The sequence below is a fragment of the Pholcus phalangioides genome, unplaced genomic scaffold (genome assembly GCF_987345545.1).
Source record: "Pholcus phalangioides strain wild (caught in Gottingen) unplaced genomic scaffold, Ppha-v1.0 ptg000020l_1, whole genome shotgun sequence".
Lineage (NCBI taxonomy): Eukaryota > Metazoa > Arthropoda > Arachnida > Araneae > Pholcidae > Pholcus > Pholcus phalangioides.
Window position 1 is genome coordinate 10,318,695 of NW_028301613.1, and position 15,604 is coordinate 10,334,298.

The 15,604-nt window shown below is 37.0% G+C and overlaps 1 protein-coding gene across 1 annotated transcript in view; it reads right to left on the reverse strand.

Annotated features, from left to right (window-relative positions):
- The window catches only part of Agps (alkyldihydroxyacetonephosphate synthase), a 426,147-nt gene that overhangs the window by 83,102 nt on the left and 327,441 nt on the right, over positions 1 to 15,604 (reverse strand). Inside the window, exons 14-15 of the mRNA XM_089248613.1 lie at positions 12,973 to 13,022; positions 12,679 to 12,748 (exon numbers count right to left, since the gene is read on the reverse strand). Coding sequence (XP_089104739.1) covers positions 12,679 to 12,748; positions 12,973 to 13,022 — 120 coding nt within the window. The remainder of the gene's footprint in view (positions 1 to 12,678; positions 12,749 to 12,972; positions 13,023 to 15,604) is intronic.

Here is a 15,604-nt window from a genome sequence, read left to right on the forward strand (position 1 = left end):
TATAATTAAGGTATCATTCTGCCATGACTGTCTATCGTTTCCATTCTACGGGTGAATTTCCCACATGTTGGATGATGTCATTAATTTTACATTTTTAAGTATTTTTTCCCCTTTATCAAATAAAATTGAATTTTTTCAGGAATATTCATGTCAGTTTTCAAGTCATTCTGACAATCGTTCTTTTTTTACAGTGTTTTGAAATCAGAACCTTAGTTATAATCACCCCGTATATCGTAAACCATTGCTAATTAATCTGCATTATTTATGCTTAATTAAATACATTATATTCACCTAATTTTTATTACTTTTGCAAAATAGCTTCCTAATTAAATATACTGAAAGTAAATGGAGAAAACCTTTATATATTATATAATTAATAATAACATTAAAAGAATTTTCAAACACACAGTAATCCATTGAGTTAAGCAAAACATAATTAAATTGCAAAAGTTGGTTTTTGTTAAAATGTAATAAATATTTATTGATTAATTAGCATGGGAATAGTGTTAATTACATTAATAAACATTTTATTTTAGTTAATTATTAGAAGTTTGAATGATTTTTTAGAAATTTCATTCTTTTTAATGTTAATACTAGCAAGGTTGAAGCAAGGTCTCAAGCGTTGAAGATCTCGAACCTTCTTGGGCAAGATGCTTCATCTCCGGCCAGTTGATTTTCAGGGTTTGTAACCATTCCCTTATGAAAATTGCGTTCACTGGTTGATTCACCAAGTTTGCTTTTCATAACGTACTTGCATATGTTATGAAAGCAGCTAAGCATACGTTAAGCATGCACCAACAATTGATCAAATTTCTTTACAACCAGGATCATTTTAAAAATTTTTACACTTGGAACATATTTTCTTGAATTCCTGGACATTCATACATCATACTGCGGCACGGGTGTCCAACTCTGTGAAAAGTTTCTTTCCATCAAGGTATACATTAAGCATCAACTTCTTGTTTCTATTAACATATAGATCATTGACAGTAAACATGTAAGATTCCGGGTTCAGCTGATTCACATTAGTTTTCAATCTACACATTTTCGGTGTTCTTTCTTTTTACAAAATTGACATATCCTGTCCTTGAATTTGCACTGATGCAGCCAGCCACGTGAAAACTGCTTGAACAAGGATAACAAGAATGATTTTGCCCAACTGGTTTCACTTTATGTTTCAATTGTGAGTTCGCGTTACTCTGGTATCGTTTTCCCATAGGTGAAATTCGAGACACTTCATTGAATTTCTTCACGCCAAGCTGTGACACTTGATCATGCATTTCTTGAACATCCTTTGTTGTGGTTTCTAAACCCAGAGCTGTAAATTTTGCATTTTCGTAAGTCAAATTCTTGACAGTCTTCTTTGGATATTTTAGGAGCTCAAACCCATAACTTATCGCATAACATCACAGATAGATTCGGTCCAAAGTTTCCGCAATTTGATCGTGTAATCAATCCACCATTGACTCATATTGGAGTTGATTCCTCTTGTAAAACTTTTAGCGTTCAATCATTTCATTCGAAGTCGGATTCAAATGTCATCGCAACAGGGTGACAATCTTGTGGTAGGGCTTTGTACACGGAAGATCCAGAGTGGCTAGGTTCTTTAGGTTCCTGTAGGTGCGTGGCCTGATGATGCTTAACAAAACCAATACTTTCTTCCCTTTGGGTACATCATGAACAGCAAAAGATTCCAATTGCTCCTTATAGCTATTCTAATTTGCAATACATTCATCGGACTGTTCAAAACGAAATAGGAACGGTGCGCTGCCCAGTGGTTGAGTTTGCATAGTCATCTCCAAAACAGATAAGTTTTTGGTATTTTTTTAAAATCCCTGGTTGCCAGTGTTTTCTATTTCTTAAATAGTACAGTTGATTACAATAATTTGATTACAGACATAAGCAAATGTATGATAACGGACAAACGATTACACAAATACTATTGTAACAATGACAGTGTGAACTAACTACACTGCTCAAAACAATTAGGGGAGCAAGCAAAAAAGTGAAGAAGACCATGCGAGACAGCCACGTATTGGCACACAATGGATAGTACAAGCTTCAATTGGATTCAGGTAAGGAGAGCACACTGGCCATTCCATACGCTGTATCGTTTCAGCTTCAAGCATGTTCTCCACCAGACGAGCTCTATGCAGTCGGGCATTATAATCCTGGAAAACAAAGGAATCTCCAATGGCTCCAGCGTAAGGGATGACATGAGGTCGCAGTATCTCGTCTGCATACCTTCGGGCCGTCAAAGTGCCATTCCGAATGATATGCCGTACGTCCGCCTATGCTGATTCCACCCCATACCATCCAACCAGCTCGTCTGTATTGTGACCTTTCACGAACGAATGCAGGGTTATTTCGAGTGCCCCTGTCCCTCCATACCAGAACACGTCGGGTGTCACACTCCAGACTGAATTGGGACTCGGCTGTAAACAGCACTTGGCTCCAATCATGTTGCTCCCAATCTCGATGTTCAGCAGCCCATCTTCTTTGGGCCGCACGGTGGCGTGGGGTCAACGGAATGCAAACCATTGGCCTACGTGCATAGAGCCCTCCCTCATGAAGCCGATTACGTACTGTTTGGCTGGACACCCTTCGTCCTGTTGCCAAGAGCAACCGTCTTTGCCGCTGCGTAGCATTCTCTGTTCTGTTTCGACGGGCTGTTAACCGTATATACCGGTCATCAGTTGCGTGAAGTGGCGCATGGCCGACCTTGCCCTGGTCGACATCTAACATTTCCTGTTTCTTGGAATCGATTCCACAGCCTTGCAACAACACTTCTGGCGACTCCAACAGCGTCCGCGACACTACGTTGTGTTTGCCCGGATTCCAGTCTGCCTATAACACGCCATGCCATAGATTCCGGTAAATCACGTTGTTGAGCCATCCCCAAGTCACCTTGTCCCAAAAAAAATAAATACTGTGCAATCGAATTTCACAGTTACGGCAGTAAAACTTACGTTTCTGCAATATCCCGATTTCTGCCCTTATCTCCTTTTTCTGGTTTTTGACGTCCTGTTGATTTGCATATGAAGTTTTCTTCTTCCGTTTCCTGCTAGGCTTTAAATTATGGATGATTCATTTTATGTTACTTATCGGTATACATCTTTGCGTAATTTTGTTAAAGCCATGTGCTCCCCTAATTGTTTTGAGCAGTGTAAATGTCCAATATCCGTGATACAATGGCGTGGTAGCACCATCTATCTCACAATAAGAGAACAACATACGTAAAAAAAGACTATATTCAATGTTCTCGTATGAAATATGGGGCTGTTCAAGTATTACGTAAGAAATTTTTGACCCCCCCCCCCATCAGCAAAAGTCAACAAAACTCTCACCCCTTTCCCCCTTGTCAGCAAAATTTTGTCATCAGCTCTGTCTCCCTGAATCCTAACGCATATTGGTAAAATCAGAGACATACACTGGGGGAAGGGGGGGGGGGGGCAGAAAATCATAACATGGCGCACTAATGCCATAAACAATCTCTTGGTAAAGGTCCCTGCTGGAGGCCAACGAGAGAAGTGTGATAATGTGAATAATAATAGTTCTAAGCTGGTGTTAGTTACAGGGGTCAGCACGGATCATGGCCTCAAAACTAGTGAAAATAGTGACCAAAATGTTTAAAAAAGTGAGCAAATAGTGACCAAAATGTTTAAAAAAGTGAGCAAATAGTGACCAAAATGTTTAAAAAGTAACCAAATAGTGACCAAAATACACTGCTGGCCACCGTAAATGCAACATTATTTTTTATTAGATGCAATATAATGATGTGAATATATATCAATGGTGTAGTGTTTATTTGATGCAAATTGTTCTACACTGCTGGCCACCGTAAATGCAACACCCTGAAGGAAGCATGCAAATAATATGAAATTTACAACATGCATTAGCGGAGGTGAGATATGCAAATGATTAGAATTTCAGCGCAGACGCACATCACGCGCGCTTGTGGCGCCACTTCAAAGCGCTATTTAAGGCTTGGAGATTTCGACGATTTGAAGTACGGCAATTGTGTTTTTCTTGTGGTTTTTTAAAAAAAACGATCAATCATGCCTCGTAGAAAACAGCGATCATCTTTTGATCAAGTATCCGAGTTCGACAGAGGAAGGATAGTGGCCTACCGAGACTGTGGATTATCTTTCAGGGAAATCGGTAGTCGTGTTGGACGAAAACAAACAACTGTAATGCGGATATGTGATCGTTGGATGCAGGAGGGTACGACGGACCGACGTGTTCAATCGCATCCACCTCAGTGCACCACTTCACGTGATGACAGGCGTATTGTGCGTATGGCAGTGATGGATCGCTCAGCCACATCACGAACCATAGCACAGCACATTCAGTCTGTACCGCATCATCCAGTGTCTGCGCGTGCCATTCGACGCCGTTTACAGCAGAGTGGTCTGTCCGCAAGACGTCCATTGCTTCGTCTACCCTTGACGCAGAACCACAGACGTCTCCGCCGCCAATGGTGCGATGAAAGAAGGATGTGGACGGCACAATGGAATGAAATTGTCTTTACTGACGAGTCACGCTTCTGTCTGCAACACCACGATGGTCGGATTCGAGTCTAGAGACACCGTGGAGAGAGGATGCTGAACAGCTGCGTTATGCACCGCCACACTGGTCCTGCACCGGGTATTATGGTATGGGGCGGTATTGGATATCACTCTCGCAATCCTCTAGTACGCATTGCCGGTACTTTAAAAAGCCAGCGCTACATCTTCGAGGTGTTGGAGCCAGTTGTCCTTCCTTACCTTCAGGGCTTGCCAACAGCCATATTTCAACAGGATAATGCGCGGCCACACGTGGCACGCATTGTCCAAAGGTTCTTCGTCAATCGCCAGATTGAATTGCTTCCCTGGCCAGCTCGCTCTCCGGATCTTTCGCCGATAGAAAACATGTGGTCCATGGTTGCTCAACGATTGACCCAGATTACATCCCCAGCTGCCACACCAGATCAACTTTGGCAACGCGTGGAAGCTGCTTGGTCTGCTGTACCCCAAGAACACATCCAAAGTCTCTTTGAATCAATGCCGAGGCGTGTGGCAGCGGTGATCTCCAACAATGGCGGCTACTCTGGCTACTGATTTTGGCAGGAACCACACTTCACAGAAGTCTATAAATTTAATCATTTGATGCTTGGTCAACATGTTATCTACAAAATAAATATTGTTGCGATATCTCTTGTCTTTCTTGGTGTTGCAATTTGGGTGGCCAGCAGTGTATTTTTAAAAAAAGACCAAATGGACAATGAATTTCGATTATTACCAAATTGAATGAATTGAAATTTAGTTTTAACTTTGCATTTCAATAGAACTTAATGAAATTGCTTTTTTTTTTTTTACATAATAGTGTGAAATAATTAAATCAAACTCAAACACATTCTGCTAACCAGAAAAGTTTTGAATAACTTATCAAATTTACCAACAACTATGTGTGAGAGAATAACTACATTATATCCTTTCTGAGTAACAGTAGCAATGCCTTCCCCCATATTGCTTTCCACAACCCATCTTAAAATTAATTTAAGCAGGAAAAACTTCAAAACGCGGAAAAGTTTTCACATTCAAAGGGGGGAAAAAATGAAATAACACAAAATTTGATGAGAGAATTTGTCCCATCCACATTTCAGTGGATTTTTCATTCATGTTATGCCATGAATGACAGTATACAAAATGTACTCAAACTTTTTTAACTGGTACAAATTTGATTTACATACCTAGGTTTGTATAATACGTCCCAACAAATTTTAGGAAATTTACTACAATGATTGAAAAAAATATATAAAATTACATTTTTAACAATGTTATTTTTAATTAAATTAAAATATTACTTAAATTACTGAATTAAATTATTAAATTGAATAAAGTATTTAAAAAAAGTAAGAAATTTACTATAATGATTAAAAACTATAAAATTAAATTTTTTACAATATTTTAAATTTATAAATTAAAAAATCACTTAAATTACTGAATTATAAATAAATAATTTAAATTACTGAATTATAAATAAATAATTTAAATTACTGAATTATAAATAAATAATTTAAATTATTAAATTGAATAAAGTATTCAAATTATTAAATTGAATAAAGTATTCAAATTATTAAATTGAATAAAGTATTCAAATTATTAAATTGAATAAAGTATTCAAATTATTAAATTGAATAAAGTATTCAAATTATTAAATTGAATAAAGTATTCAAATTATTAAATTGAATCAGCAAAATTCAGGATTCTGAGCAGTTTTGGAGCAGCAAATTCAGGATCCGGAGCAGTTTTGGAGCAGCAAATTCAGGATCCGGAGCAGATATTTATAAATTGGAGCAGGGAAAATTAACAAGAATATTTTTGTTAACCCTCACCCCTTTTCAAAATAAAACAACTGCACTGTCTTTTTGCTATCAAACATCTTTTCATCAGCTTGTTTTTTTGTTTTTGGTATTTCAGGCTTTTGACAGCTTGTTTGAAAGAGAGGCTGTCATAAAAATTTTCACACCAGTCTACTTAAGATGATTTTTGCTTACTGAGGGCACTATTGTCTGTCTGGAACTGCAGCACTTCAAATGGGCTAAAAATTTTCTATAAGTTTTCAATTTTTTCATACTTGGAAAGAAATTGTTGCAAATGGGAGAGAATTTCCGAAGAATCAACACGACGTTTGGCGATCTGACACCTGTTATTTGGCGATGTTGGTGATCTGACACTCGTTATTCTGCAAAGTTTCTAAATTAGCATTCCTAATTCGGCGGAAACTCACTTTTTACTTCCGGAATGAAAAATTTTTTCACGAAACATCGGGATTTGACACAGTGACGATCAACTACAGTAATTTTTGCTGCTTCCAGAGGAGACTTTTTTTTTAAACGGCAACTGACTCGCATTTGCGCTTTAAAACTGAAAGACCATTGCAAACCATCTTCAGTTGCACGATCACAGATATTATCGCGATGGAAAGTTTAGCAGTAATCAGGTACAAAAATTTTTTTGGGCCCTTTCTGAAATTCCAGGCATATGGAAGCAAAATTTGGCGCAGAAAAATACGAAAATACACTATTGGAGCAGGATGGTGCAAGATGTTAATTTTGGCGCAGTGTTCCCATCCCTGGAAAAAGTATAATTTTGGCCCTCCCCCCCGTAATTTTTAACAGAAAAAAAGACTCTCCACAGCCTTCCCCGGTAAATTTCCCATGAACATTGTAAGCACCAATGTCGTGACTTTTTTTTTACGCCAATGAATCACCGTTTTGCGGTAGTCAATTCAAGATGGCTGACAAAGGGCACAATGAATAAACGCCAGGGACTTTGCCACTGGACTTATCCCGTTGCTGAGATCTCTTCCAGCCCAGCTTTCATGGCAGAATCTGGAACAAAGTGAGTGCACTTAACAGTTTGAGTGTGTAGCTAGTGTTGTGTCTGATATTTCAGTGCTGTCATCTATAATTCAAAATGGGAGTGTAGTGTAATGATTGAATATTTGTAATATTGTAGGCTCTCTGTGGCGAGACTTTTTAACGGGGATATCGGCCAGCATCGGTTCCCAATTTCAGGCCAGAAGCATTGAAATTGGAAACCACAGAAAACCAACTTCAGCCGACCACCACTGTGGCGCCAGTGGGGTTCGAACCTGGATCCTCGCGATGCGAGTCCATCACTATGACCACTCGACCACCACAGCTGACGACAAAGGCATAGCTGCCAACTTTTGAAAATGAAAATTCGGGAGATTTTCGCGCAAACCCGTATTTTATGCTAAAACCACTCCCTAATAAATACAATAGGGATTTCCCAAACATAAAAAAGTTAAAGCGTAGGGAATAAAATCCCTACTCAAAAACTGAAGTCAAATTAAAATAGGGATTTTACACACATGGTAGTTAAACCCTTGGGAATAAAATTCCTACGCAAAAAACAAGTGAAATTGGAGGCCAAAACTTCAATGATGTAAAAATAAATATTGTGTTCAATCAGAAACGCTGTGAACAAACATTCTGCGCGAATGACCCCAAAATCATCGGAAGATGAAGGAAAACACCGTCAATTTTTGAAGAACACTGACTTTTTGTGACACTTGCTTGGTGGTTTTTTTTTTCATTTCACGAGTGATGATGGCAGTCTTTCCATGACCGATGTTTATGTCCATAACATAACTTGTATAAAAATGAAAAGTCGGCCCTCTTCTGGAACGTTTGATGAAAGGAAATTCATCGGAATAAGTATCTTTAAAATTGATTAAATATGTTTTTGCTTATCATTATTTATGCTTTGTTATATCGCATGTACGTAACTTCAACAAAAGAAATTTTGACCATATGCGCGTCACTAGAATCTTCAATTATTATCCAGGACTGTTGGCTGCTAAGCCATTTCCTTGCACGATAAGACAAACAACTTTCTTCTTACCATCAGAGGGTTTGTAAAACTTCCTTAAAAAGGGAATTTCCCCATTTACGACGTGTGACGTCATTTCGAAAGGCAAAAAAAAGAGGCTTCATGCCCCACAAGAAATTCCTTAGGGATTGTTTTCATAAGCGGGGATTTTTTTTAAATGAAGTAGGGAATTTTTAGGGACAATTAGGGATTTTTGTGATTTTCGTAAAAATTCGGGAGATTTAAGAACTTTTCGGGAGGTCGAGCGATGAAGCTAAAATTCGGGAGACTTGGCAGCTATGCAAAGGGCACATAAAAAATTACAAAAATATGTAATTTATATGAATCAACCTAATATGCGGCAATATGTGAAAATCGATAGAAATATATCTGGAAATACAGAAAATTAGGATAAAATGAACACAAAAATCGAATCAATGACATACAGGGTTTATAAATGCGGTTGATAGAGTTTATGGATGTTGTGCTGTCAGGGTTACCTATTTTAGCGCGAAAAAAGTCACCACGTTAGCGCTGCCTCCTCCCGTAATTTTCAACGAACAAAAACAAAGAATTCGCCCCCACCCGGGGCACCCGATTTACCATGGCCATAATACAATTGGTTTTTCTGAAGGGGAAACATAATTTTACTGCCCCTTGACTGTGAAATTCAATAATTTTGCAAAGGAATTTTTATTGCCTTTTCTTAAATATACCATTCCATCAAAAACGTCGTCCGAGGCATTGCCCCTCACTCCCAGTTTTAGATCTGATCACGGTATGTAGCAACCCGGGTCGCAAGTACGAACGAAAATTTACTATCGCCCGGGGCCGGTATCCACTCTTTTTAACAGAAAAAGAGTAAACTCGGCACCTTTCCTCGTTCAATACCTGTGGAACCAGACCCCCGCCCTCTCCTATTGCAGTCGTAATAGCGGCTCAAACAAAAATGTTTTAATAACTTCCGAGGTCTAAAAATAGGATTTTTTTACACAACACCAAGAATGGAGCGCAAGATGTCAATATTAAGTCAACAATCAGTATCGTGAAGATTGGGGTCAGTTGACGGCCCGGGCATTAAAAAAATAATAATATTAGGCCCTTTAAATTAGGAAAAAAATGTAAAGTAGGGACCAAACACGCGCGCTCGGTGTGCCCACCGTTAAATCCGCCTCTATTTATGGCTCGAATGCGCTCGAACTGAGTTTTTATCAGCCTGATGACCAATTTTCATCTGATTTGGAAACCCTTGTGTTAAACTAAATGTTGAATTGCTGGATTCTGTGATCTTTTCATAAATAGTTCTCCTCTCGATCAAATTTGGGGCAGCGGTTTCTTGCTGAGATTTAAATCCAGTCAGAAAAATTGTACGAATTTTATTTGTAAATAGAGATCGCGATTTTCAATCCGTAATTTTTTTTATTGTAAGTAAATTCAAAATACCTGCGAGCTTCTTTAACCTTGGCCAGCTACAAGAGTATTCTCCAAAGCGCATTAATACGTATTAATAATACGCATCTTTAATATGCGCTTCGCCATTCTCTCGCTGCGCATAAGTTAGCTTCTGCACGGGCTCTCTTAAATCGTCATTTCAAATAACATTAAAAAAAATTAACAAAAGTAACGATAGAACAAACAACAAATGTAACTTGCTCGATGCTCCAAGAAAGGAATTCGACCCTTAGGACTAAAACTTTTTAAAACAAATAAAATAAAGGATCAATTTTAAAATAAGATGAAAATGAAAGAACGAGTGAAAATGTGGGGAAATAACAATGAATGGTAGTAGGGGGGAAAATTCTTTGTTGTAAGTATACGCCCTTTATGCTAGTTTTTTTTTCCGACCGGCTTTTCCATAAAATGACGATTCTTTAACCAAGGAACTATCTTTCCAAGCGCCTTGAAATCAAGTTATGCGGACATCACATGGTATGCTCCCGGGAAGATAAGACGCCTTTGATCGTAGTTCAATGAAGGGAGGGAAGCGATATTGAACCAGTAAAGTTTTCCTCCTTGAAGAAAAGGAAAACACCGACAATAGAAAAGCGCGCGAGACCGAGGTTTTTTTATTAAAAAAGTGACCTGGGCCTGAAAATACGTAATAAAGTGACCAGTTTCTAAAAAAGTGACTTTTAGGGAAAAAAGTGACCCGTGCCGAGCCCTGTAGTTATGTCAGCCCTTTTTGCTATACTGTGTAGTAGTCTCGATAATCCGAGGTGAAGCCACTGAGGCTTAGCAATATCTGCCCGATTTCGACCTGATTTTCTGTTTGATCCAGTTTGTCGTCATTTAGCAGCTGGGGGGGGGGGGGGGGAGAGAGAGAGAGAGAGAGATGCAGTATCAACATTGAGGGCTGGCAAACTTTGCCCGATCAAAAATTTATTTTTTTAATGCAAAAAATATTTATTTTTAATTCAAATTTCAGGAGAAAATACTATGTAATTATAATCAATTTTTGTTAATTTTAATGTTATTTGAAGGCTATGAGCTCAAAATTTATCTTTAATAAATTCATTGCGACCCACCTGCTAAGCCATATAAATCACATAAATGCCCTTGGCACGCGGACCAAATATGGCCCTGTGGTTATCAGATGCAGCTTACCCTCCTCAAACCTGATTTTGTAAAAATGAACTAAGCGGCACATTTACAGATTACTTAAATGACCTGGAAAACAGTTCCAGAACACTTAAGCGATCCGTGACACATTTATTTAGAGATCCTTTGAGTGACATGTGATGTAATTTTAGAGCACTTAAGTGGCCCCCATTGTGGTTCTACTTCAGTCAAGTCACTGCGGCACATTCTCAGAGTATTTAAGTGATCCACGGCATATAATTACAGATCACAGTTCCAGAGCACTGGCACAGTTCCATAGCACTTAAGCTGCCCGGACACATTTCCAGATCACTTGGATCCGCGAAACATTTTGAGATCACTAAAGTGGCTCTGTAAGGCACTTGTCAATAGGGAGGGGGGAATGTTACTTCAAGTGCCCACAAACTAACAAAAGGTTTTTTCGTTTTTGGCGTACCAAGTACGATGCTATTAAAAATATTTCATATTTTCATAAAGGGGTGGTTGATGACGTAAGCGTTATCCAAACACACACCCCCCCAGTCATCAAAAGTGAGCAAATCGGAACCCCCTCCCCCTTCGATGCTGACGATACTTGAATGGCCTGTATCAGACACTAGATTTAATTGAAAAGAGGTATCCCATGACTTTCGGCCCTTCAGCACTGAAGTCATGGGATATCTCTTAATATTGTGTCAGACCTCCTTTTATCCAGCAAAAAGGGCAGCAATATTAAGAGGAATCCCATGACTTTTGTCACTTCAGCGTATAGAGATTGAATAATCAGAAAATGAATATTGTGGCTAATTTAATAATTATACAGTATTTGTTTTAGTTTATTGCATTAATATAGAAAATTCCACAACGTTTTCCAACAAAAATGATAAAGTTTATAAATAGTATAAATTTTTTTACTTTATACTGTAAGTATAAAGTTTATAAATCAACTATAAAGTGCAATTTACCAAATTAATTAAGTTTTGTGAAATATGCCAGGAAAAAGTTATGATAATTGAAACAATTACACAAAAAATTGGCATGTCATCATTGCTAGATGATTGGCTAACTAATTAGAAAAAACTAGCAATTGTTTGCTCAAATAACTGAGTTTCATCCAGAGGCTTATTGTAACAAGCCAGTTTTATCAATTAAGCTACAACACATCATGAAATATCCTGGTTTCACCGAAACTCTTATATAAGCCATATTTCCCAATTAGCCTACAACATAAACAAGCATATTTTGCACGTTTATTTAGAATATTTCAACTAGCCCAACCCTACCACAATTTCTGTAATGTGCTGTCTTGTATGCAAAATATACTTTTACAAGTAATAAAAATTTCAATGATTTTCTTACATCGGTGGCAATAAATAAGAAATCTCCATTTACTTGAAATGGAAAAATTCGCAAATTCACTGCAAAAAACAAGTAACTTTTTGGAACAAATTAAACTCTACTTACCACTAAACCTATTAAATTACCACCCTGTTACTATATTACAAAAAGATAAGAATATTTATCTCTTCCTCAGTTTATTGTTCTCAGAGTAAGGGGGAAGGCTACCCCACCAACTTTGTACACCTGCACAAAATTAATAAGGGTCTTCTTGAAAAAAAAATGAAAAAAAAGTGGCATTTTACAGAGGGTTTGGTATTTATAATGTGCATTAGTGAAATTTATATGAGGAAAAGGTTAAGGAAATTATTAGTTATCTTACACGTATGTAAGCAATAACGAAAGTTAACATATATCCTCTTTTGCCATTTTCCTCTCCAGCAGGTATTCCTCTGCAATTATAAGAAAGAAAAAAATTATGGTTAATAATAATAAAAACATGAACAACATTACACAATGCGTTGTGAGCCTAAATTTTACCTTTACATAAAATTTCATACATTCAAAGAAGGGTGGATTATTTTCCAGATGAATATTAATATTCAGAGAGAATTATTACATTACTTTTATAAGGGAAAAAAAAGGAAGAACGATTTTGAAATATATTTTTATTTACCCAAACATGGCAGCAATTTTGTAGATGTTTTTTTCCATGACCAAAACATTCTGTAAAAATGCAAAGAAAGAATTTTATCAAATTTAATAAAAGTACCACAATTAGATGATAAAAAAACTACAGCCCCTCTAAGCAGAGTATGTGTCGGAAGTGAGATGTGTGATGTATAATAATTGGATCGGGTTGAAAGGCCAATGAGCTGGGAATGTAGGTTCTTGAGTGTTCGACGAGAGAGCATTTTGAATGCTCTGGCTCTCCATGTAAATGAATGTGATTATAAATTATTCTCGTTGGCTCTAGTACATACGTGAAACTAGGTCCACTTTCCTACAGCTACACTAGCTGAAACATTCACTGATGAGTAATAATGAATTTATCTTTATCCTCTCCAACAGTTGACAAGCAATGGCGTAGCCAGAGGGGGTGGGGGGATTCATTCAGAATCAAAATTCTGACAACATTGGCATCTATCTTCTTACAAATGACTAACGAAGTCTTTAAAAACGGACAAAAAACAAGTTCTGCTGTCATTCTATGTTGATTTTACTAAGGGTCAATACGTGCTCAGAAGAGGGACCCACCTCTCCCTCCTCCTTCATGTGGGTGAGTCAGAGTTAGCTTATGTATGAGTCGGGGGGGGGGGAATTTGGTGCTCTTGAGATAAAACACCTGAGGTCAAACACACAACAGGGTTTGCTCTAGGAAATGGAAGGTGGGTCCACAAGTAAAAGAGCTCCAAAGCCTGGAACTTCAAGTTTTTATGCGCTTTTAAATGATTATTATCAGATAGTAAATTACAACTGTGTGTTAAATGTTGGATCCACCAACAGACATGTCCGTCCAGATAGACATTCTAGACAGTGACGTCTTAATGCATGGGCCTACTCGGGCACGGCCAGGGCCTCAGGAGAGAGCCTCGCAAAAATGAGATCCAGTTTACATTTTCTAGAACTTGATAGATAGGGCCTCAGAAAAGCCACTTGGCCCGGGGGCCTATGATGCTCTTAAGAAACACCTGTGATTCTAGATCACACACAAATCAGTAGATAATTCTCTTATCCTGTCTACATGGTCTGGTGTCAAAATGGCATCATTTTTACTAAGGGGATGAGCAACTTTAGACAGCCCAATATATATGGCAGAAAACGTGTAACGCCTTCATCTCTTTTCCCCATATGTACTTGATGGTCGTGTACATACAATCAAATATAGACACAATTAAGCATACACTATACAATTGATAAAAGGGTCATTCCATTTCAAATCACCCGGCAAAATGCCAAAATGACACCCATAGTCTCCGATTTCAATGATTTTTTTTTTATTTGTTGCATTTACCATCCTTATTAACCGCATGAAATATTATGTGCATATCTCTAAAACTTTTTGAGAAAAAAAATGTTGAAATTTATCAAAAACTCATGCAGATGACATTTCCGAGGCTCAATTTTTAAGCGGCACTGTTTGAGAAAATAAATCATAACTTTTTCAATTTTCAATATATTCAAGTGAAATTTTCACTAAAGTGTTCACAAAAACATACAGAATATGAATAAAAATAATTCATACACTTACATTTGAAATTTACATGTAAAAAAAATTATGTAAACTTTGTTTTTGTGGGATTTTTCGTTAGAAAAAATACAATTTTTCAAACGTATTTTTAGACCAGAGGCACAGCAGTTACCAAAACAACTTTTATTTTAAATTTCTCCTAAATATATGAAGTAAAATACTGGAGAAAAAAAATAATAGTTTTTTGACCGTTAATATGTTTATTCTGGCTCGCAACACAAAATTCATCGAAATAAGACTGGATCGTTCCGATTTCAAATCATTCAACTAGATACTGAAATGCAACCCATCATCCCAGATTCCAATTATTATTTTTTATTTATTGCTTCTACCATGCTTGTTGATCATGCAAAGTTTCATGTACATATCTCAAAAATATTTTGAGAAAAAAAATGTTTTCTAACCTCACGAATGACGTCTCTTAGGCTAACCCCATTCAAGCAATATTATTTGTGAAAATATATCATAACTTTGTAGATTTTCAATATATTCAAATGAAATTATTTCCACTAAAATGCTCACAAAAAAATGTAGATTATGACTAGGAAAAAAAATTTAAACCTTTGCATTAAAAAATTAGATTGCAAAAAAATCGTTGAAATTTAATTTTTGATTCTTTTTACAATAAAAACATAATGGCTCACCTTTGCTTTTTCATTTACAAGAGCTCTCCTGCTTTCATATTCAGTGACATTGAACTCTTCACAGATTTTTTTTCCTTGTTTTATGAAGCAGGGGCCAGAGTTAAAATTTGCAGTTTTTCTCTTGTTGTGATGGTTATATTGAGTCTTATTTCTAATTAACTTTATAAAAATAATCATATCATTTGCTTTCTGTTTAATATCTTCATTAAGTGTGCTTTCAGATTCATTTTCTGGTAATTCTTCTTCAAAAACTTTACAAACCTTTGATTTTAAAGTGTTACAGGCAGATTCAACTTTTCTTTTGGCATTGTTTGACTTGCACTGTGGAGCTACCGTATGAAGTTTAATTGGTGACTCTTCTATGTTCTGTAGAGATGAATTTATTTCTTTAAGTGCTTCTTGTTTAATAATTG